The following is a 19,666-nucleotide window of genomic DNA, read 5'->3' on the forward strand; positions in this document are numbered from 1 at the left end:
CTGTAACCCCGACGCGTTGGTTTTTCCTTTTTGTTGTTGTCTCCGTCCGTGTGCCTGAGCGTCGTCAGTCGTCCGACGGGGGTGAGTGGTATAGGGGAGGGGCGGATAAGGCAGCGAGTGTGGCACCTGGCCCACTTGGCCAGGCTCAACGGGTAATCTCGACTGCGGTGCCCCTCCGCACCCCACAACGGCGTGTTGGCCGGCGAGCGTCCGACCTCCGCAAGGCAGCGGCTACTCCGTCATGTCTATAAGAGCAGCAGCATGAATGGAGGCGGCTGCACGACGTCTCCCTCGTCTCGTCTCCCAGATATCCAGATTCCGGGCGCGTGACCGCGGCACCCGGTATCGACTCGCACATCGGCCTTCACATCTCGGGCCATCGGCGACATCGCGACGACGACGACGGCTTGCGTGATCCGCCAAGCGCGCGCCTGGCGGCAACACTCCGCACGCACGACCGCCCACTCGACCCACTCTGGCCGGATACTATAAGACGGCCTGAGCTGAGCCCCATGCCCCCAGACGCAACGGACAGCGACGCCCCGCCGCAGCCTCAGCCCAACCGCTCCAACCGCAGAGTACACCTCCTCGCGTCGACCCCAGCAGAGTGGGACAGCCTCATCCCGACCCCCGACCTCTCCCAGACGCCGTCACTCCCCTTCCAGCCGAGCTCGTCACGCACGAGGCAAGAACAGCGCGAGTGGTACGCGCAGCACCCCGTCCCTCTCCCGCACGACCCAAGGCCATCACTGCACGCCCGTCCTAACCCCTCTGCGCGCGCCCTGCCCCCGCCCACCATGGTCCGCGTCGCTGCGATCCAGGCCGCGCCGGTCGCGTACGACCTCCACAAGAGCATGCACAAGCTCCGCTCGCTTGTCTTCGCCGCGCGGGATAACGGCGCCGAACTCGTCGTCTTGCCCGAGGCGTTTCTGAGCGCGTACCCCCGCCATCTTGATTTCAAGATTGGCTCCCGCACCGCCGAGAACCGCGAGTGGTATGGCAAGTATGTCAAGGTGAGTACGCCCGAGGTGGGTATGGCGGGGGTGGGGTGGGTGGGCGATGAGACGTGGGTGCTTGCGCGCTGCTCCACTCCGCCCGGCTGCACCTCGCGAGCTTTAGCTGACGCCCCAGTCCTCCGTCAAGGTCCCCCTCGGCGCCGAAGGCCGCGACTGGCTCTCGACCTCGACCGAACAGCGCCCAGAGCAAGACTTCTGGGCGTTCCAACAGCTCGCGCAGATCGCAAAGAAGTACGCCATCTTCCTGTCCGTCGGCGTGGTGGAAGCGAGCAACGTCGGCTCAACGCTCTGGTGCACCAACCTGCTGTTCGGGCCCAACGGCGTGTTGCTGAGCAAGCACCGCAAACTCCAGCCGACCGCCGCGGAGCGCATTGTGTGGTCCCAGGGCGAGGGGACCAACCCCATCGGCCTGAAGCGCGATGCCGAGGGCGCGGGCGCGGGGAGCAGCGATAATATGCCCGTCGTGCAGACTTCTATTGGCAAAGTCGGGGCGCTGATCTGCTGGGAGAGTGAGTAGTGCCGAGCGAGCCGCAGGCGAGCGAGGCAGCGTGCATCGCGGCATGACCTGCCTCGCTGCCACAAGCACCCCCCGCGCACTCGCTGACGCTCGTGCTCCATTCCAGACTACATGCCCCTCGCCCGATACCTCCTCTACAAGAAGGGCGTCGAGATCTACCTCGCGCCCACGGCCGACGGGCGCACGACCTGGCTGCCGACGATGCAGCACGTCGCGATGGAGGGCCGCTGCTTTGTCATCACGGCAAACCAGTACCAGGCGGCCGGCGACTTTCCGCCCGATTACCCCCCCTCCGTCGGCGACGAGGTCAAGGCCGAGAAGCTGCCCGAGGTTTGGAGTCGCGGCGGGAGCGCGATTGTCGGCCCGCTCGGGGACGTGCTGGCTGGGCCTTTGTGGGACAAGGAGGGCATCATCTACGCTGATGTGAGTGGCACAAGAAGGAGGGGAGATAGGTGGCTAACGCCACGCCCAGCTCGACCTCGGGCTCATCGACGGCGCAAAGCTCGACTTTGACCCCGTCGGCCACTACTCGCGCGAGACGCTCCTCATGGAGCTGCTCGGCCAGGTTGGCGGCTCGTAGTGTAGTGTGAGCGAGGACAGGGGCCGCAGCAAGAAATCAAATCAAGTGCATCGCGCACGCAACAAGCAAACAGTAGCATCATGTATCGACGTGTGGACCTATCGCGAGGCTGGCTCCAGCGAATTGTTGTTGTGGTGGTGGTGGTAGTACATCGCCAACGAGTGTATTATAGTTTGTGGCGGCGGGTGTGTTGTATGTGGGTGCAGGCGCAACAGCGTGTACTTGGAACAGTGGCGGCTCTCCAGCGCTCCGCGCCTAGGCATGCGCCGGGTTCTTCAGCGCAGTGAGCTTGACCTGGCGCTCGCGATCATCTGCGGCCTTCTGCGCGCGCATGTCGTCAATCTCCTGCGTGCGCTCGGCCACCTGCGCCGTGAGCCCAGCAGCGTGGTCGCGGCGCTCCTCAAAGTCGTTCTCGGCGTTACGCAGCTCGGACTCGATGCGCTCGTACTTCTCCTTCTCCTTCAAGAAGCGCAGGCGCGCGCGGTGCTCGCGGCTAGTCCACTTGGCGAGCCGGTGCTGGCTCTTGCGCTCCTCTTCGATCGCATTCTTCTGCAGCCGGCCGAGGCGGCCGACGTCGGCGATCGACTGCGCGACGGCACGCGCTTCGGCGCGCCCTTCTTCCTTGAGCATCTTGGCGAGCTTCTTGGCGTCCTTGCGCTCCATTTGAGACAGGCGGCGCAGCTGGTCCTTGGAGAGCATGCGCTCCGAGGCCTCGGCACGGGCATGAATGTCACTGGGACGTGTGTCAGTGGACGTAAAACTCAAGGTAGTGGCTCCGACTCACTCCCTGCCCAGCACCTCCTGCGGCTGCGTGCCGACGCTGAAGCCAGCACCGCGGCCAAACGCGCCACGCCTCGACCCGATCGTGCCGCCGTTGGCGCCGCGGGCGAGTCCTGCGCCGGTACGCGTCGTCGTCGCGCGGCTCATGGCCGTGTTGCTCCGCCCCAGGTGGGGGTTGTAGTCGCCCTCGACGAACACGGGCTCGGGGCGCGCGCCAAATGCAGAGCGCGGGCGCGCGACAGGGCCGTCATCGTACAGCTGGTGGCCTTGGTAGCTCGGCTGGTGCCCGTGGCCCGGATGGCCGGGGTTGTATGGGCCCGGCGCAGGCAGCTGCTGCTGCAGCGCGCGCTGGTGCGCCTGCGTCGCGACCTGGCCCACGATCAGCCCGTGCATTGCCGCGTCGACGGGGTGCTGCTGGTCGTGGTCGTGGCTGTCCTGGATCGGGGGCAGCCGCGAGCGCTGCGGAGACAGCGGCACGCCAGTGTGCTTGAACGACCGCTCAGAGTCGGCACGCGTGTGCGCGACCGAGTGCGGGCGCGGCTGGCTCGCCGTGCTCGAGGTGCGGAGCACGCCGGCGTGCGCCGACGCCGGACGCTGCGGGACAGGCGCCTTGATCTCGCCAAACGAGCCGGTGTGCGACTCGGCGACGAGGGGCGTGTCGAGGACCTGTGTCGGCTGGCGGGCCGGGTTCTCAATCACAACGTAGGACTGGGTGCGGTGTTTCTTCGTGCGCACAGGGGAGGGGCTGGCGGGAGCAGCAGGGGCAGTGGCAGCAGTGCCATTGGCATTGCCAGTGACCGCAGCAGCACTAGCGCCGGCGACAGCACCGGCACCGGCGGCACCGGCGACCGCAGCCGCTGTGGGGCTCACCCCGTTCTCTGCGGCCGGGGGCTTGGCGCTCGCCGTCGACTGGTTGCGGGACGCGGTCGGCCTCGCCTCGCTCAGCGGGCGCTCGTACGACGTGACGATCTCCGGGCGGCTGAGGTACGACCTGGATGGCGCGTCTCTGAGGCTGCGTGTGTGTGTCAGTATATTACCTTTTCCCAGAGTCACACGACATGGCGGGCGACGCGGTGGCGACGCGCGCGACGCGGTACTCACGTCGGCCGCTCGGCATGGCCGTTGGAAGCCGACGCATGGCCGTTAGAGGTGGACGCGTGCCCGTTTGCACCGTTGGCTGGAATCACGACGGGTACAGGAACGACGCCCCGCGTCTGGTCCTCGTCCTCTACGGCGCCGACCGAGCTTGGCGGGCCCACTGCACTCAGCGCGGCGTCGGGCGGCGCGAGCTTGCCCGCAGACGGCCCTGCATCCGCGATGCTGAGGTTACGGGCCTGCGCGGCCAAGTGGTCGGTGTCGCCCTGCGTCACGACGGCGGGGTCGGCCATTGCGGGGGCTGCAAGTGTGGGTGTGGGGCCGGGCGCGGTGGTGGGGCTGGTGGTACTGGACGTTGCCGCGGGCACGGGCACGGGGACGAATGCTTTAGTTGTAGGCGAGTTGTGGTCGGTGTCGCTGCTTGCGTCCGAGTGTGGTGGCGATGGGAGTGGTGCTGAAGTCGAGGTTGCTGCAGCAGTTGCTACAGTAGGTGCTCCGTCGGCGTTGCTACTACTGCTAGTGCCGTCGACCACTTGCGGTACCTGGCTTTGACTCCCGTTACCGAAAACGGCGCGCAGGACGGGGCGCGAGAGCAGGCCAACGAGGCCGAGTTCAAGTGTGGTTGGAATGATGGGATATGGCCTTGGGCCAGTGGGTGGGGTCTGGAGGGGGGGACAAGGAGTGTGTGTGGGGTTGAGTGTTTGGGCTGTCTTTATCGTCGTCGTCGCTGTTATAAAGGGCGCCGAGGACGTCTCCTCTCGGCGTCGACTGCGCCGCCCCGGTGGTGCTCCCCGACGTCACTCTTGGCAGGCAGGCGGACGCTGGGCGGAGTTAGAGTGGGGGGATCAGACAAGTGGAGACGGCGACGGGTGCCAAGTGCCACTGACGTCACCGGGAGGATGCGCGGCTTTGTCAGGTGCATGACGAGAGATGTTGGGAGCGCGGAAGCAATGTGCCATGTGGTAGCACGTGGCACTCACGTGAGATCCCTTACTTTGTTTAACAGCTTAACAGTGGCCGACTTGCGAATCGCCCAGGTCTCGTTTTCGATTATGCAGTCCCCCCCGGTTAGAAATATGTCAGAGAGCAGGCAGGAGGCCGAGGTGATGAGGCGGACAAGGCGACACGGACCGCAAGGCTCTGTCGAAAGCTAAACAGTGAGTGCTATTCATGAAACCCATGGGCCGCCTCATCAGCGAACTGTCAGCTTGTGTAGGTGGCCGTCGTGGGCACTGAAATGAGAACTGGCGCGTCACACAGGCTTTAAAGCACGCCAGAACACTGCGTGCGTGCCATGGACCGATTCCGCGAAGTCTATCCTTTTATCGTCAACGCTCCTCCAAGCCGAATGCAGTGAGCAAAGAAGTGTTGAAATGGCCAGATGGCCAGGCTTGCTCCATGTTCTAAGCCCAACTCATGCCCAAACAGGTTGAATGGCCCAGGCTCCATTCGCCGACTCTGTGTACGGCTGGACGAATCTGAGCCCCAGCTGCGGCACAGTCTTCGTTGTGGCGGGCCCTTGAGAATTCACGACGACACCTTAGCCGGCATTCAGCCACACCTATCTTTGAGGTAGACCTGCCATTCGGAAGAGCGGCAGACACGATGATGAGTGACCTGCCACGGAGATAAGTGCCGACCCTTGCCCACCGGAGATGTCTTGGATGATGTCTATCACTCCGGAACTGGCAATAGGAGGCATTCAGTATGTCTTATACCTCAGATCCACCTGTCCTGGTCCCCTTACAAGCATCTACTGTTTCTCAGAATCCCTGGATAAGACATGTCGGCTGAATGGCGCCCGCGCCAGGTCTGCTGCGGTGCCTATCCTCTCGGCAGCTCGTTCTGTCACGTCGCTCGCTGCCCATGCTCATCGTCCATGTCTTGAGATCCTGATCGAGCGCAAGTGTTCTGGATGTCCATCTTCCATCCTATGATATCTCTTAAGGTCATCTCGTTCCAGCCGACTCATAAACCCGTCTATCTTCAGGATCCCACACCGACCACGATGCGGCGAGTCTGGCTCTTGCACCGTATCCTAGTCGTCGTGCTGCTCCTCGGTCCAAGAGTTGTCGGCCAGTCCTCGGCCTCGACACAGACCTTCTATGGGTGCTATAGCAGCGCCTCAGCCCCGGTGGGATTCATACAGGCAAACCAAGCGACAGCCGCCGGTTGCGCCGTAAGCTGCCAGACACGGCCGCGGACGAGGCTGACAGCCCTAGTTAGCTTGCCAGATCAACGCCCCCCCACCCTACCAATACATGACGTGGAACTATTACTCGGGCGCTTGCAGCTGCTCGCCAAACTACGTCCCGCCAAGCGGCTTGATGACAGCTAACGCCAACGACGGTGCATCGTGCGCCGCAATCGGCCTCGGAAGCGGCCTCATGGCAAGTTGCAGGCCGATCTCGTTCTGACGAGGCCTAGGCATACAACCTCTACTCGAGCTTCGTCTTCTTCGGCTGTACCGCATCCCTCACCCTTAACCCGGCCGACGGCCTGGCAGGAGGCGTCAGAGGCCCAATGACTGCCACGGCATGCTGGGCCGGGTGTGCGGGGTTTCTTTACGCTTATCTCCAAGGGACCCCGGAACCCACGTTCAACTGCTTCTGCGCTAACAACCAGCCATTTACCTCCGGCGTTGGACTGTCGTGCGGCCCGTCCTCATTCTACATGTACTCGCACACCCCTGCTCAGGCGGCCTCCCACCTGGCTAGGAGGAAGCAGCGCTTACTGCAGATCGACGCTGAGCGGGTGCTGGTGGATAACCCTTACTGCCCGGTTGGATTGGAGAGCTGCCGTGTCTACCCCGACCTGAGGGACGAGTCGTATGAGTGCATTAGGACAGACACGGAGCTCGAGTCGTGCGGTGGATGTCGGTATGGCCGCTACGGGCCGGGAGCTACGAACATGACGACAGCGCCTGGCGTAGAGTGAGTAGTACTCCTGCTCTGCCGTCCCTATGCTCACGCTCACGGGCAGCTGTACCGCCCTCCCTGGTGTTCGTTTCGGCGCCGTTACCTGTCGACAAGGCCAGTGTGTCATCTCCGGCTGCCGCTACGGCTTCCGCCTGCGCAACAACGCCTGTCTACCCACCACTCAGGCAAAGGTCCGCAGTGTTTGATCGTCATGTTAATATCACTGGTCATAGAGATTTGGGCCCCATGGACAATGCAAACGACCCGCCGCGAGCCAAAGGTCGGTGCCACTGACCTGCCATGCAGGTTGCAGCCATGTGGTTTCCATGCGAGTTTCATTACGTATCATCAATCGGCCCACCTTGCGTGTCCTGCCGTGAAGCGTGACTGCCTCCGAGCAGAGCGGAGGCTGTGTCGGCTGTGCCTTGAGGGGCCTCCTCGTGGCTTGTGCGCCTCGAGAGCTCGAGTTCAGTTTGTGGGCGTGCAAGGGCATCATCGGCAGGCCCGATTGTTGTCATGGGTGGTACCATGTTTACACAACAAACGGCAGCTGCGGCTGGTGAGAGTTTGAGCTCCTGGTCACTCCTGGTCGTCACCGAGCCGAGGAACCACCGGCAGCAGGTGCAGACTGTCTGTCTGTCTACAGCCCGGCCAGGTCCTGGGAAGTCACTTTTGCCCGATCTGCAAGCCGAATAACAAACCCTCGTGAGGGTGGGCAGGCAGGAGCAGGGGCTTAACCCAAACAACGTTTCACCCGGCCACCAGCGCTCACTGCTGCCGTGTTTGCACCTCCCTTTGCGGGCACCCGCACCTTACATGGCCTGGCCATCCACCGGCTTGGCGCTTGCTGCGCACGCATCAACTCTGCATCGGTAAACCGATCTCTCATGGACACGACCAACACGCACACTCGACCTAAAACACGCTAGTACACGATGGGATCAGGCAAAGTTGTCGTCGCATAGAACCCACAAATAGGCGCTCCGTGACTGGCCAGACGAACGTTCAGCTCTCGACGCGACGGACGAGCGAGCTACACCAAAGGAGCTCTCGTCGACGAGCTCCCCTGCCCATGCTCACCGCCGTGCTGGCGTTCGCGCTCGCCATTGTGACGCCGCCGACACACGCCCTCTTCCCCCGCAGCAGCGATGGGCCCGTCGACATCAGTCTCATCGCGCCAAACCGCTCCGCTACCGGTGGGCGGGCCTGGATCGAGGATGCGGCGACACGGCTGCTGGCCAAATACGCCGACTTGTTACCGCCCGGGGCACCAGCGAAGAAGAGGCAGCAAGCGGCGTTGGATACAACGTAGGTGTGGTGTGATGCAGACCTGCGCCGCGCCGTCGTCGGCCTTTGACGAATCATTGCGGTCCGCAGATCTGCAGATCCATCAAAGATCGCGGCTGACAATGCAGACTATCAGACTGGTACGACTGGATGTACTCGACCAAGGTGGCCATTGGGTGAGTTTGTTGCTGCCCCGTAGCATGGAGCGAGCTCCTGATCCATGCGAGGGCGTTGTCAGGTCGAACTCCCGTTCTCGCTCCCAGGCACTCACACTTCCCAGAACCCCACCACAAGACTTCTACCTGCGCCTGGACACAGCCACGCCCTACCTTTGGGTCTATGACGAGGACTGCTCGACGTCAAACTGTACGCTTGCAAAGGCGACCCAGAACCTGTTCAAGCACAACGAGTCATCGACGTACAAGGACCTCCAGGAAACAGGCACGGTGACATATGTGTCCTCGTCGTGTTCTGGCTGGTGGGGCACCGACGTTGTTGGCATCACAAACGGGCTGGAGGGCGACGCGAGGTCAACTCAGTCAACCGACACGTACCAGTTTGGTAAGTGCAGCTGCAATGTCCGTTTTACAGAGCTGACTCTTCAGTCCGCTGCACCAGCGGCGACGTGACGAATGACCCAACACAGGCCGTGGGCATCATCGGCATGTCCCTCCGCAGAGACAAGTTCCCCGACCCTCTGTGGCTGACGCTCTCGCCCCACTGGCCCGAGCCACGCTTCGGCATGTACTTTGGGAAGCAGGACGTGCGCGATTACTACAACATGAGCGGGCCTCTGCACAACGGGGGCGTGATGACACTAGGGTGGGTGGTTTGACTGCCAGCGTTGCTGACCCTTCAGCGGTGTCAACAAGTCGTTATTCACTGGCGACATCCACTACATCCCGCTCGACACGACCAAGTACTATGCGGAGAACTCGTTCTTCTGGCAGGTACCGGTCGACGCGACAGTCGCCGGCGGGGTAACGTTTGGCAAGGGCACGTCGATCATCGACACTGGCTCGGCGCTCATCATGGCGCCGCAGACCATGTGCGACGCGTTCTACGCCAATGTGCCGCGGGTGCAACGGTCCGGCACCCTGGGGTACTACTACTTCCCGTGCTCGTCGGCCTCAGGCATCACCGACCTGACGTTCACGTTTGGCGGAGTAAAGTACACAGTGCCCAGGGAAGAGCTGTACCGCTTCGAGCCTACCATCTCGCATGGTGGGACCGACATGTGTTCGGGCGAGGTGATGCCCACACCGCCGGGGTATGGGTGAGTGATGACTCGCGAACGGCAAAGGGGGGAATGTCGCAACTAACCCCTACAGCGGCAACATCATTATCGGCGACACGTTCCTCAAGAACGTGTACTCGGTGTACCAGTACGACCCGCCCGCGGTCGGCTTTGCCCAGCTCGTCGCGAACGGTACAACACCCGTGCACCCTGCGTCTCCGTCGTCTCCGTCGTCTCCAGGGTCGAACAAGCCATCTGACGCACGGAGAATAGGGGCAAGCGTGGGCGTCATGGCGGTGTGTGCCGTTGCTGCGGTGCTGGCATAGATGTGCTTGCATAGGGGACACTGAGATACACTTGTCATATCATGTAGCTCGTATCGTTTTGTAATGCATGCTAGATTTCTACGGTTGAAGAGCTCATGCGAGCAGGGACGCCGCGACGCCGAATAGCACAGCGCTAGCGCCAGTAAGTAGGGGACGAGCGCTGGACGGCAACCGCGTCGCCGTCGGTGCTGCGGTGTTCGATGCCGCCTGGGTCGTATCTACCCCGAACCCTGTTCCTGCCGCACCGCCAACCCCGACACCAGCCGATGTCGTTGGGGTCGAGCTCCCTGTTGCTCCAGCTGCCACTGCCGCTTGTGCGCCATCGGCGACGCGCGCGAAGCCGATGGCGAGCGGGTCGTACTGGTACACCTGATAGAGATTTCGAAGGATGACGTCTCCGAACATCCAGTCATAGCTGCTGTCAGCGCCGCGCCAGCATATCACTCACCCGTGCTTTAACGGGTCAAGCAGCTGCAGCTGCGTGCCGCAGATCTGGCCGCTCGGGCCGGGGGTGAAGCCCGGCGGCAGTCTGCTCGAGGTGCTGGTCCCATAGGTGCGGTACAGGTCCTTCGCGGGGATGGTGTACTTGACGCCGCCGAGCGTGATGTCCAAGGGCGAGACCGAGCCTGCCGACTCGCACGGGAAGATGTTAATCCCCGCCTGTTGACTGAAGAGCACCATGCCGGTCACGCCGGCGTACACTGCGCGGTAGACCGCCGGCGGGACGCCAGACAGCGGCGAGCCCGTGTCGACGATGGCGAGTGTTGACTGCGCCGAGGTCGAGCTGCCGACCGTCGCCGAGTCGACCATGACCGCCCAGAACGTGTGGTTGGGGCCTAGAAAGGCCACATTCGGCACGTAGTTGATCTCTCCGGTGAACAAGGCGTTGTTCACACCGCTGGTGGAGGTCAGACGGGCTCGGCTAGAGGGGAAGGGGACAACTCACCCAAGCGTCAGCACCCCGCCGTTCGGGTCCGCGGGGACCAGGTCAGTCTCGTTCTGGTGCGCAAGGTACACGCCGAAGCGCTTGTCCTTCCAGTCCTTGACGAGGAAGGTCCACAGCGGGTCGGGATAGTTTGGGATCGGCCACGAGAAGCCGATGACGCCCGGCGGCTCGTATATGCTCTGGGTCACGTTGCCGTCGGTGCAGCGCACTGGGGGTGTCAGCTGACTCACCCGGGGGGGCACATACAGAAGGGGTACGCCTCAGCCGACTGCGGGGACGCCTGCGGGACCTTCGAGCTTCCTATACCGACAGTGTCCCACCCCCACAGGCCGTGACAGTACGAGTTGATGAACTGAACGCCGGGCCGTAGGCCGGTGCGGTTGTTGAGCGTGTAGCTCGACGAGGTAGAAGCGTCAAAGCCGCCCGAGTGGCTGGCGCATACCTCGGGTGTGCACCCGCTGTCGTACACCCACAGGCCCGGGCTGCCAGTGTCGAAGGCGAGGAGGAAGTCCTGCGGCGGGGTGCTTCCGTCAGCTTGCACCCAGGAGGGGGACGTACCCGATGGCGACTTTGACGCTGTACCGCTGCTGGAAGTGGTTCGTGAGGCTGGCGTCAGTCAATGGCGTTCAGACGGACACGGGCTCACCTCGCGTCCAAGCTGTCACCTTGTCGTCTGTGGAGCCCGAAGCGGCGCAGGACGGCACTGTTGTCCGCCTCGATGCCGCGCTGCCGCGGCTCAGTGTTGTGGAGGGTGAGGTGCACTGGCCCGTCGTCGGCGCGCGGCAGGAACGCAGCGGCGTGCGGCGCCGCCACCACCAGCGCAAGGACGTAGAGCGCGGCGTGCATGATGGATAGAGTACAACACCATCTTTCGAGGTCGAGCTTGCTTTTGTGGTTGCGGCGGGCACTGTGGCCGTCGCCAAGGCTTGGTGAGACACCACCTTAATCCTTGGGTTTGCTAGCTAGGCGGCAGATCTGGGGGCGGGGTACAAGGTCGAGGCACAGGCACCAGTGAGTGCCGAGCCTGTCACCCACCACCTCCGACGGGCATGCATGTGCGCTCCACACCGCCACTGCGCAGCATTGTCGAAGAGTCGATGCGCTAGTCGGTGGCTGTGGCGCTGCACGGCTCGGGAATGCAATGAAGGCAGGTTGTGGACTGGCGGCGTGCATGTGGCATTGCTCGCCTTCCACTATCATCGCTGCCCGGACGCACCTTCGCGTATGACGTGGGCTTAGGCATCAATCTGTGCCCCGCTTGATGACGACGCGTTGTGTTGTGCATTCCAAGCATGGATGGGATCTGACATTGACATGAGCCACTGGAGACAAGGCACCCATGTCGTGGCCCTCGGGTGGTGTCAATCCATTGTGTGCAGCAGCCGGTGATACCAGACTCCAGCATGGCTACAGCAAGGTGGCAGTCGCATTGGGTTTAACTTATGGACGTATGGATCAGGCCAGAACGGCGAGCACGACGCCAATAGCCATGACGCTGAGGCCGGCCGCCTTCGAGCTCGCACCGGACGGCGCCTTGGTTGCCGTGCTTGACGGGGCGGTTGTGGCGCTGCCTCCCCCAGCCACGCCTGAGCCCGTCGCACTCGTTGTTGCTGACGCTGCCTCCGGGGACAGCTTTGCGAACCCGATGGCAGGGGGCGAGTACTGCCATACCGAGTACACATGCCTGAGGAAATGAACGCCAAGGATCCAGTCGAATCTGAGCAGAGCAAAAAGCGTCAGCACACCGTACGCGGCGTTCGAGTCAGCCCACTGAGATAGGTATTCTTGTGGCGTGGCTTCCAAGGAGTTCCTGCAATACTTTACTGCCTCTCCGCCTTGTTGCTGATTCCCCACATAGATGGCGAGGTCCTCTGATGGGATAGAGTACTGCACTCCGCCGAGCGTTAACACCAGCGGAGGTAAGCCTGCCATTGATGCGCATGGGAAAAGGTCGTACGCGTACCCCGACCGAGATAGATAGTGCTTCAGGCCCGACACGTTGGCGTAGACGGCTTTGTATACGTCTTGATGAACGTACGAAACAGGAGCACCGGTGTCTATCAGGGCATAAGTACCGCCAGGGAACTGGTTGCTACCGATCTCGACCCCATCGACGTCGATACCCCATTCTCTCACCGTGACGTTGGGGGAAGCCCTCTTGCTCAACGGGACATAGTTGATGTCACCAGTGAATAGTTTGGTGTTGACCCCACTGCGAATCGAGGTCAGCTGGGGAAGCCAGCTATGTACTGAACCTACCCCAGTGTGAGCACACCACCATTGGGATCAGAGTCGGAGAGCTCCTGTCCAAGAGGCAACTTCTGCTTGGCAAGGTAGATGCCGAACCGCTGGTCTTTCCACCCGGAGACCAACCTCATCCACAGCGAGAATGGAGACGAGGTTCCATAACGCGACCAGCCCATTCCGATGATTCCTTCTTGTATTGCCCCCTCATCTGAGGCGTTTCCGTTTGTGCAGCGCACTGGAGGAAGTTTGTTCAGTGATTTTATTATCAAACTATACTCGCCAGATCCACGTACTGAACAAGAGGTTGTCCGATGAGTCGTTTTTACGCTGGTCTCCACTCGCTCCGTTCGTGAATCCCACAGTATCATAACCCCATGGGCCGGTGCATTCCGTGGTTAAGTATTCAATGGACTGGTGATACGTCGCGTTGGGTCGGTAGGTCGACGATTTGCTGGCGTCAAAGCCCTTGCCTGTCGTGTTCGAGCACCTTTCGGGGGCACAAGAGCTATCGAACACCCATGTTGCTGTGCTGCCTGTATCAAGCACGACCAGGATGTCTTGTGGTGGGGTACTGAAGGCGGTCCTTAGCGGGCGAATGCCACGGTAGTACGTACCCGAATGACAGTTTGACGTCGTATCTTTGGTCAACCTGATTCACGAAGCTGGAGCGGGGTTCAGTTCGGCAATGCTACTCATTAACACCCACTCATACTCGCTCTGTTGTCGTTTGAGCACACCGTCAACAAGCCCATACCTGGCAGCGATTCGTCGCCGGGCGGAGTGGGCGACCTGCCGAGGTTGAGAAGACGAATAGAGATCCAAGTGGACTGGTCCGTCGTCGGCTCGAGGGAGGAAAGCTGTTGATGGAGCTGCAAGCAGCAACACCACATAAGTGAGCACTGCCACAGCTGCAAGAGGAGAGAACATGAGCAAGGTGGAGCTGGGGCGCAAAAGTGTCGCTTGTTCTCGACCCCGGGCATGTTATATCCATCAGTACTCGGCCTCTGCGGAGGCGCACGACACCGATCGACAGAGGAAGTGTGTTGTGCGAAAGCAGTTTACAGCCCCTAGGAACCCGCGGCGGCAGGGTGCTGGGGTGACGATGTTGCTCTTTACGCGGGTCCAGGTGATACACATAAAACGGGCTATGCTTATTGGAGTCATACTCCGTACCACGAAACCCGGGGTAGTAGGAGCCAGTCAGGTGGACTATCCACATCGAGGAATTGCTCTGTCGACACCTGGCCTCGGACCCAACGTAACAGCGGCGTGTCATGAGACTACCGAGGCGACGCGGTGCGATATCATCAGTTGATTCGGAAACGACTTTAGTGGAGCCCGCTTTGGTTCCATTGATGACCCCCGCGTTTCTCGGCGCCCCGTGTAACTATACTCGCTCCCAGCCAGTGGTGCGGTGGTTGCGTATCTGGGTCAGAGCTCTCATTGCCAGGACTGAGCTTGTCGCCTTGGGGCTATGACGCTTGGTGCCGAGGACGCAGAAAGGCAGATTGATACGGGCCTGGATGATTGTTAGGCATCCCGCGGTCACTTGTCTATGCGGAGGCTGCCGAGGTGGCGCGGCCTACGGGCAATGCAGGCCGCTGTTTGGGCCAAACAGAGAGGGGGAGGGGGTATCAGGTCGGAAAGGAACTCCAATGCCCTCCCAATTCCTACAGTATTGGCGTTTCCTATTCCAATACGTTTGGCCTGCTTCAAAACGCCAGTCCAGCGTTTGTTTGTTGTTTCGCCTTGAAGACCCGCTCCCGATGCCGTTGACAGCGGCTGTCGTAGCCGCAACACGTCGTCATCGCCCAGTCTTACCCCAGTGGTAGTGCCTTGGCACCGCCATCCGTCGAGAACTGCCAAGACCTGAGTTAACTCCGCATCGATCGCATCGTTGTTGGAGCACACTGACAACAGCCGCCATGAACCCCAACTGCTTCACATTCATCTCTTCACGAGGCTTACGACGCTCATCATGACGGCGCTTCTCACTGCCGTGTTGGCCCTCCTGCTCGCAGCCCCGCAGGTCGCTGCCGGTGACGGCGGGCCGGTTCACCTTCAGCTCCTGCCGTCGCGGAATTTGGCCCGGCTCCATCCCGAAGACGTCTCGAAAGCGCAAGCCCTGCGACGCGACATCATCTTCCGCGACTTCGAGCGTCCCGGGAATTGGAAGCGCCAGACGGGCAAGTCAGACTGGGTGTGAGCTTGACCCGATGTGCCGTTCGTCCGGCTGACACGCTACTGCCAGAGTTGCGAACAGGGCGAACAGCCGGTACTCGGTCCTGATGGCGTTTGGGTGCGTCTGCAGCCGTCTGGGCGATAAGGAGATGGACGTGCTGATCCCGGGCTACAGGACGCCCCCACAGGACTTCCTTATAGATATCGATACGGGCAGCTCAGAGCTCTGGGTGTACGACAACTCGTGCACGGCTGTCAAATGCGGTGCCCATTCAAGTGGGTTCGATGCAAGCAAGTCTTCGACATACAAGGACGCCGGGGTCCTGGGCGAGGTTCAATACGTTAGCTCGTATTGTCGTGGTCCAGCTGGCTACGACACAATCGGGATTACCAACGGTCTCACCGGGTCGCAGCGCTCGACTGTCACGGTCAATCAGCAACTCTTCTGTTAGTTTGTAATAGAGGTTGGAGCTCACCTTGCCAGTCCGTTGCAATGACAGCACGACGACGCACTCGGCACAAGAGGCACCGGGCAACCTCGGCCTGGCCTGGTACCAGCTGGGTATTCAGAAACCGCTCTGGCTGAGCCTCGTCGACGGATGGCAGGACAAGCGCTTCAGCATGTACTTTGCCAGGCAGAATGACTCGGCGTTCGCCCCGCCAAGCTTCCGATCTCAGAATGGGGGCGTCCTCACCCTGGGGTACGTATCAAGGTCAGCACCCTCGCACCGCTAACTTGGACCAGAGGACTCAACACCGACCTGTTCGTCGGGGAGATCAACTACATCCCTTTGTCACGATCGACGGTCCGTAACAACTCTCACTTCTTCTGGGAGATCCCACTCGATCATGCCGAGTACGGCGGGCGCCAGTTCAGTATGAGCACAGTTGCCATCGTCGACACGGGCAACCCGTTCTCAACAGTACCCGCCGATCTGTTCAGGGCCATCTACGGATCGCTCCCGGGTGCTGTTCTCTCTAAGACGGATGAAGGTCGTTACACCTTCCCCTGCAGTTCAGCAGACGCCCAGCTTCGGCCCCTGACGGTGACGCTCAATGGCCTCCAGTACACCATCCCTCCCGAAGACCTGGCCTTCCGTACCTCAGCGTCCAGCGAGACGTGCATATCTGGACTCGATCCAATGGATGATAGATACCCGTGAGTAGGCTCCGCACAGGTCAGCGACGGCGCTGATACCTACCCAGTTTCCAATGGGTACTGGGCGACTCGTTCCTTGTCCAAGTTTACACCGTGTATCAGTACTCTCCGCCTGCCGTCGGCTTCGCACGCCTCCCAGGTCAAGGTGCCCAGAATGCGACTTCTACCGCTGTTGTAGAACCATCACCGCCTGCTGGAGCTTCTAATATCGGTGGGCCTGGCGCAGGAACAACCCAATACCCAACATTCGCCCCATCTCAAGTGCCTTCTGGTGCAGGCCGGAGGACTGCAACCATTGGGGCCGTATTCCTCGGGCTCGTTGCGGCAGTGCAGGTCTAAACGATGTACAGCTTAGCACAAACAGGAGCTCCACCTGTACCTGTATCCAGAATAGACATGCAACAGGCAGCCCTAATAACCCAGCTTGCATCTCAGCAGACGCATTGCTTCGGCCTCGCCGGTTGTTACGGAGCTCCGCAGGAGAGGTCACGAGGGCTGCGGCATGAGGAATGCAGCCGTGCACGAGGCACTTGACGCGCCGGATCGCGATGACGAAATGATCACGACGTGTATTCCGAACATTGAAGAGTGTCGACTTGCTGTCCGTACACGCTTGGTCCTTGTGCGCGAATGTAGCAGGTACAGTCCTGGAGCCTTCGACCTGCCTGATCACAGATAGTGTACGGCAGTCCTCACATACGCACTCCAGCGGCGTCAGTCCTCAGCAGGCCAAACACCAGAGTGGATGAAACACGCTGAGTCGTGCGGAGTCGGCGGGTTGATCGGTGCCCTGCCCGCTATACCGCATTTGATAACGCTCGTCACCACACGGTCAGCGATCAGTCAGCGGCAAAGGCACGTCCGTGTGGCCTGCGCGTGATCAAGCTTATTGCGGTCCAGGCCTCGGATGAACTTGAAGTACCACTTTACCCCTGTCCGTTCGTTGGCCGGTCCGCGCTTGGAAACGCGTGGAGTATGAAGCCTGTAAGCATCATGGTGACCCCTGTAAGCATAGCCGGTTTGGCGCCTCACCTCTCCCAACCTTGCGAGCGTTGCGGTGCAGAACCCCACCTGACCCAAAGTGTTCCTCTTTCTCACGCTTGTGATGCTGGCCTAACGTGAGGGGAAGTGGCACGAAGGGGTCAAGGGGCAGGCTTCGGATGTATGTATTGTCTTCGACGCGGAGCGTTCTCCTCAGCGCCCCCTCCTGGGTGCTCTGCCACTGTCGTACATCAGCGCATCCAAACACATGATGCCCTGGCATTGGTCTAGTATATAAAGTGTGCCCCGTGCATCCTGTCTGAAACGTCTCGCAACTCCCATATTTCTTCCATGACTCTATCAACCGCATCCGCCTTGGTGGTGGCCCTCGTGGCCCTCGCCGCACCGACCAACGCATTTCTCCCCCGAAGCAACGATGGAGGACCTGTCCACCTCTCCCTGAGGACACCGCGCAGCTTCATCCCCAACGCTGAGAATGGAGCTCAGCAGCAGGCGATGCGACGCGACTCCTTTCTGGCAGCCACTGGCCAGCACCATAAGCGTCAGGACGCGTCGTCGTTCAGCACCAAGTGAGCCGAATTCAAAGGATCGAGCTGATAGTGCAGCCTTGTAAGCTGGTATGACTCGGCGTACTCGGTGTATGCTTCTTTTGGGTATGTATGGGCACATCTCCCTCTGAATAGTCACTCACTCCCCAGGACTCCGCCACAGGACTTCCGTCTCTTCGTGGACACTATGGTTGAATTCACATGGGTGTACGACTCGTCATGCACGGCCGACAAGTGCATGGGTAACGTTGGAGGATTTGACACGAGCAAGTCGTCAACCTATACGGCCAATGCCACCTTCAACAATCAGCCCGGCGGCCCTCCCGGTGTAGAGGCAGCGGGGAACTGGTGTAATGGCACATGGGGACGCGATATAGTTGGAATCACGAACGGACTCAGCGGAGCTGATCGAAAGAACGAATCTCTCCCCAACTTCTACTTCAGTGGGTTCCAAATACACGAGGTGAAGGTTACTAAATGGTATCAGTGCAGTGCAAGGTCGGTGGCCTGGATGCCAACTACACCGGGAGAGCGCCTGGAATCCTCGGTATGCTGTCTCCGAACCTAAACAAAACGACCTTGTTCGCAAAGCTCGCTACTGGATGGAAAGACCAGCGGTTCGCTATGCAATTTTCAAAGCAGGTGGCACCAAACGGCCTGTTGAAGTCGGAGGACCCAAGTGGCGGCACTTTGACTCTTGGGTGGGTTGGCGTACCAAAGGACACGTTTCTTTTAGGTGCCTTCACTAACTCTTTTCCACAGCGGTGTAAACACGAACCTCTTCACAGGCGACATCAACTACCTTCCCCTCAGCGACAAGTGGCTTAAGATTCGCAACGGCACTCACCTGTTCTGGGATTTCGCGATCGATGTGGTCGAATATGGAGGCAAGCAATACCGAAGCACCAACGGAAATGGAACAACTGGCGTCGTACACACTGTCGCCACCCAATCATTAGTGCCAAGGGAGCTTTGGAACGATATCTACACCAAGCTCCCTGGTGTCCAGCTTATCAACAACTCAGGCCCTCAGGAATACTACGCGTTCCCGTGCAACTCTTCATCTCAACTCAGTCCTCTCGACTTCACTATGGGGGGGAAGAATTATTCCATCCACCCAGCGCCCTGTATACCCCATACGAAGCGATTTTGTCGTCAACCCAGGCTAACGGATGGTGCATGGGTCTCCTTTCACCCCAGATGGAAGAGGAGTAAGTCAACGAGAAGGGTATCACTGCGGCTGCAATACTGATATCACATCTACTAGGGACAGCTGGGACTACACGTTTGGCCTTCCGTTCCTTCGAGAGCTGTACACTGTGTTCCAGTTCTCTCCCCCAGCCGTCGGGTTTGCTCAGTTGTCGGCGAGCGCCGCGGCCAACCACACTGCCACTGGCACTGGTAGCACACCTTCTCCTACCAATCCCTCGGGTTCCAGTTCGATGCTTGTCAACTTCGGTGTTGTCGCCCTAGGCCTTGCTGTTGCTACGATGATCTGAACGCCGACAAGGTAAAAGCTGTCTTCTTCAACCCCTGCCACTCTGTGTCTCGTTCGAACCGCTTTGTTGCTGGAAGGATTTCATATAGCTTTTTCGAAGCCAGTAGCAACCTGATCTCTATTGAATGAAATGTCGTAAACTAGACTGTTACGCATGGGCATCAAAGGCAGGCCCCGTCCTGTAAGCCTAGCCAGCACTGCCATTCCTCGTTTCATAAGCCCCAGCCCGCCACATTCGACTGCCTTCCGCGTCAATTAACCATCTGACGCCTTGGCGTGCCGTAATCCCAACCTGCCTCGCCATCGTATCTCCATATCTTCATACCTGC

At 60.5% G+C, this 19,666-nt stretch overlaps 9 protein-coding genes across 9 annotated transcripts; 6 read left to right on the top strand and 3 right to left on the bottom strand.

The window, feature by feature from the left end:
- The first annotated feature begins 297 nt into the window (after positions 1-297).
- NIT4 (Bifunctional nitrilase/nitrile hydratase NIT4) lies at positions 298-2,208 on the top strand. The gene is made up of 4 exons (XM_062774520.1): positions 298-1,013; positions 1,132-1,525; positions 1,640-1,956; positions 2,006-2,208. Exons 1-4 carry the CDS (start codon positions 513-515, stop codon positions 2,111-2,113), a joined length of 1,320 nt encoding a protein of 439 aa, XP_062630504.1. The 5' UTR covers positions 298-512; the 3' UTR covers positions 2,114-2,208.
- Positions 2,193-4,679, bottom strand: LOC62_06G007998 (uncharacterized protein). The gene is made up of 3 exons (XM_062774521.1): positions 3,995-4,679; positions 2,898-3,905; positions 2,193-2,846 (listed from the first exon to the last, which is right to left on the bottom strand). Exons 1-3 carry the CDS (start codon positions 4,279-4,281, stop codon positions 2,369-2,371), a joined length of 1,773 nt encoding a protein of 590 aa, XP_062630505.1. The 5' UTR covers positions 4,282-4,679; the 3' UTR covers positions 2,193-2,368.
- Positions 4,680-5,996: 1,317 nt separating this feature from the next.
- Positions 5,997-7,112, top strand: priA_15 (Protein priA; the record flags this gene model as incomplete). Its single annotated transcript, XM_062774522.1, has 3 exons — positions 5,997-6,122; positions 6,416-6,921; positions 6,971-7,112. 3 exons carry the CDS (start codon positions 5,997-5,999, stop codon positions 7,110-7,112), a joined length of 774 nt encoding a protein of 257 aa, XP_062630506.1.
- An 866-nt stretch (positions 7,113-7,978) lies between these two features.
- pep2_1 (Vacuolar protease A) lies at positions 7,979-9,827 on the top strand (the record flags this gene model as incomplete). Its single annotated transcript, XM_062774523.1, has 6 exons — positions 7,979-8,214; positions 8,322-8,369; positions 8,474-8,754; positions 8,799-9,015; positions 9,053-9,469; positions 9,525-9,827. The coding sequence occupies 6 exons, from the start codon at positions 7,979-7,981 to the stop codon at positions 9,754-9,756; spliced, it is 1,431 nt and encodes a 476-aa protein (XP_062630507.1). The 3' UTR covers positions 9,757-9,827.
- Positions 9,828-9,849: 22 nt separating this feature from the next.
- Positions 9,850-11,548, bottom strand: PGC_1 (Gastricsin; the record flags this gene model as incomplete). Its single annotated transcript, XM_062774524.1, has 6 exons — positions 9,850-10,171; positions 10,205-10,654; positions 10,703-10,879; positions 10,933-11,184; positions 11,261-11,308; positions 11,349-11,548. 6 exons carry the CDS (start codon positions 11,546-11,548, stop codon positions 9,850-9,852), a joined length of 1,449 nt encoding a protein of 482 aa, XP_062630508.1.
- Positions 11,549-12,157: 609 nt separating this feature from the next.
- On the bottom strand, positions 12,158-13,125 carry PAG2_1 (Pregnancy-associated glycoprotein 2; the record flags this gene model as incomplete). The annotated part of the gene is made up of 2 exons (XM_062774525.1): positions 12,158-12,914; positions 12,962-13,125. 2 exons carry the CDS (start codon positions 13,123-13,125, stop codon positions 12,158-12,160), a joined length of 921 nt encoding a protein of 306 aa, XP_062630509.1.
- A 1,802-nt stretch (positions 13,126-14,927) lies between these two features.
- On the top strand, positions 14,928-15,582 carry PGC_0 (Gastricsin; the record flags this gene model as incomplete). Its single annotated transcript, XM_062774526.1, is given in 3 exon segments — positions 14,928-15,151; positions 15,201-15,248; positions 15,261-15,582. The coding sequence occupies 3 exon segments, from the start codon at positions 14,928-14,930 to the stop codon at positions 15,580-15,582; spliced, it is 594 nt and encodes a 197-aa protein (XP_062630510.1).
- An 81-nt stretch (positions 15,583-15,663) lies between these two features.
- Positions 15,664-16,293, top strand: PGA_1 (Pepsin A; the record flags this gene model as incomplete). Its single annotated transcript, XM_062774527.1, has 2 exons — positions 15,664-15,831; positions 15,876-16,293. The coding sequence occupies exons 1-2, from the start codon at positions 15,752-15,754 to the stop codon at positions 16,291-16,293; spliced, it is 498 nt and encodes a 165-aa protein (XP_062630511.1). The 5' UTR covers positions 15,664-15,751.
- Positions 16,294-17,621: 1,328 nt separating this feature from the next.
- Pgc_1 (Gastricsin) lies at positions 17,622-19,338 on the top strand (the record flags this gene model as incomplete). Its single annotated transcript, XM_062774528.1, is given in 5 exon segments — positions 17,622-17,860; positions 17,990-18,282; positions 18,327-18,540; positions 18,602-19,050; positions 19,067-19,338. The coding sequence occupies 5 exon segments, from the start codon at positions 17,622-17,624 to the stop codon at positions 19,336-19,338; spliced, it is 1,467 nt and encodes a 488-aa protein (XP_062630512.1).
- Positions 19,339-19,666: the final 328 nt, after the last annotated feature.

Source organism: Vanrija pseudolonga, chromosome 6, assembly GCF_020906515.1.
Source record: "Vanrija pseudolonga chromosome 6, complete sequence".
NCBI lineage: Eukaryota > Fungi > Basidiomycota > Tremellomycetes > Trichosporonales > Trichosporonaceae > Vanrija > Vanrija pseudolonga.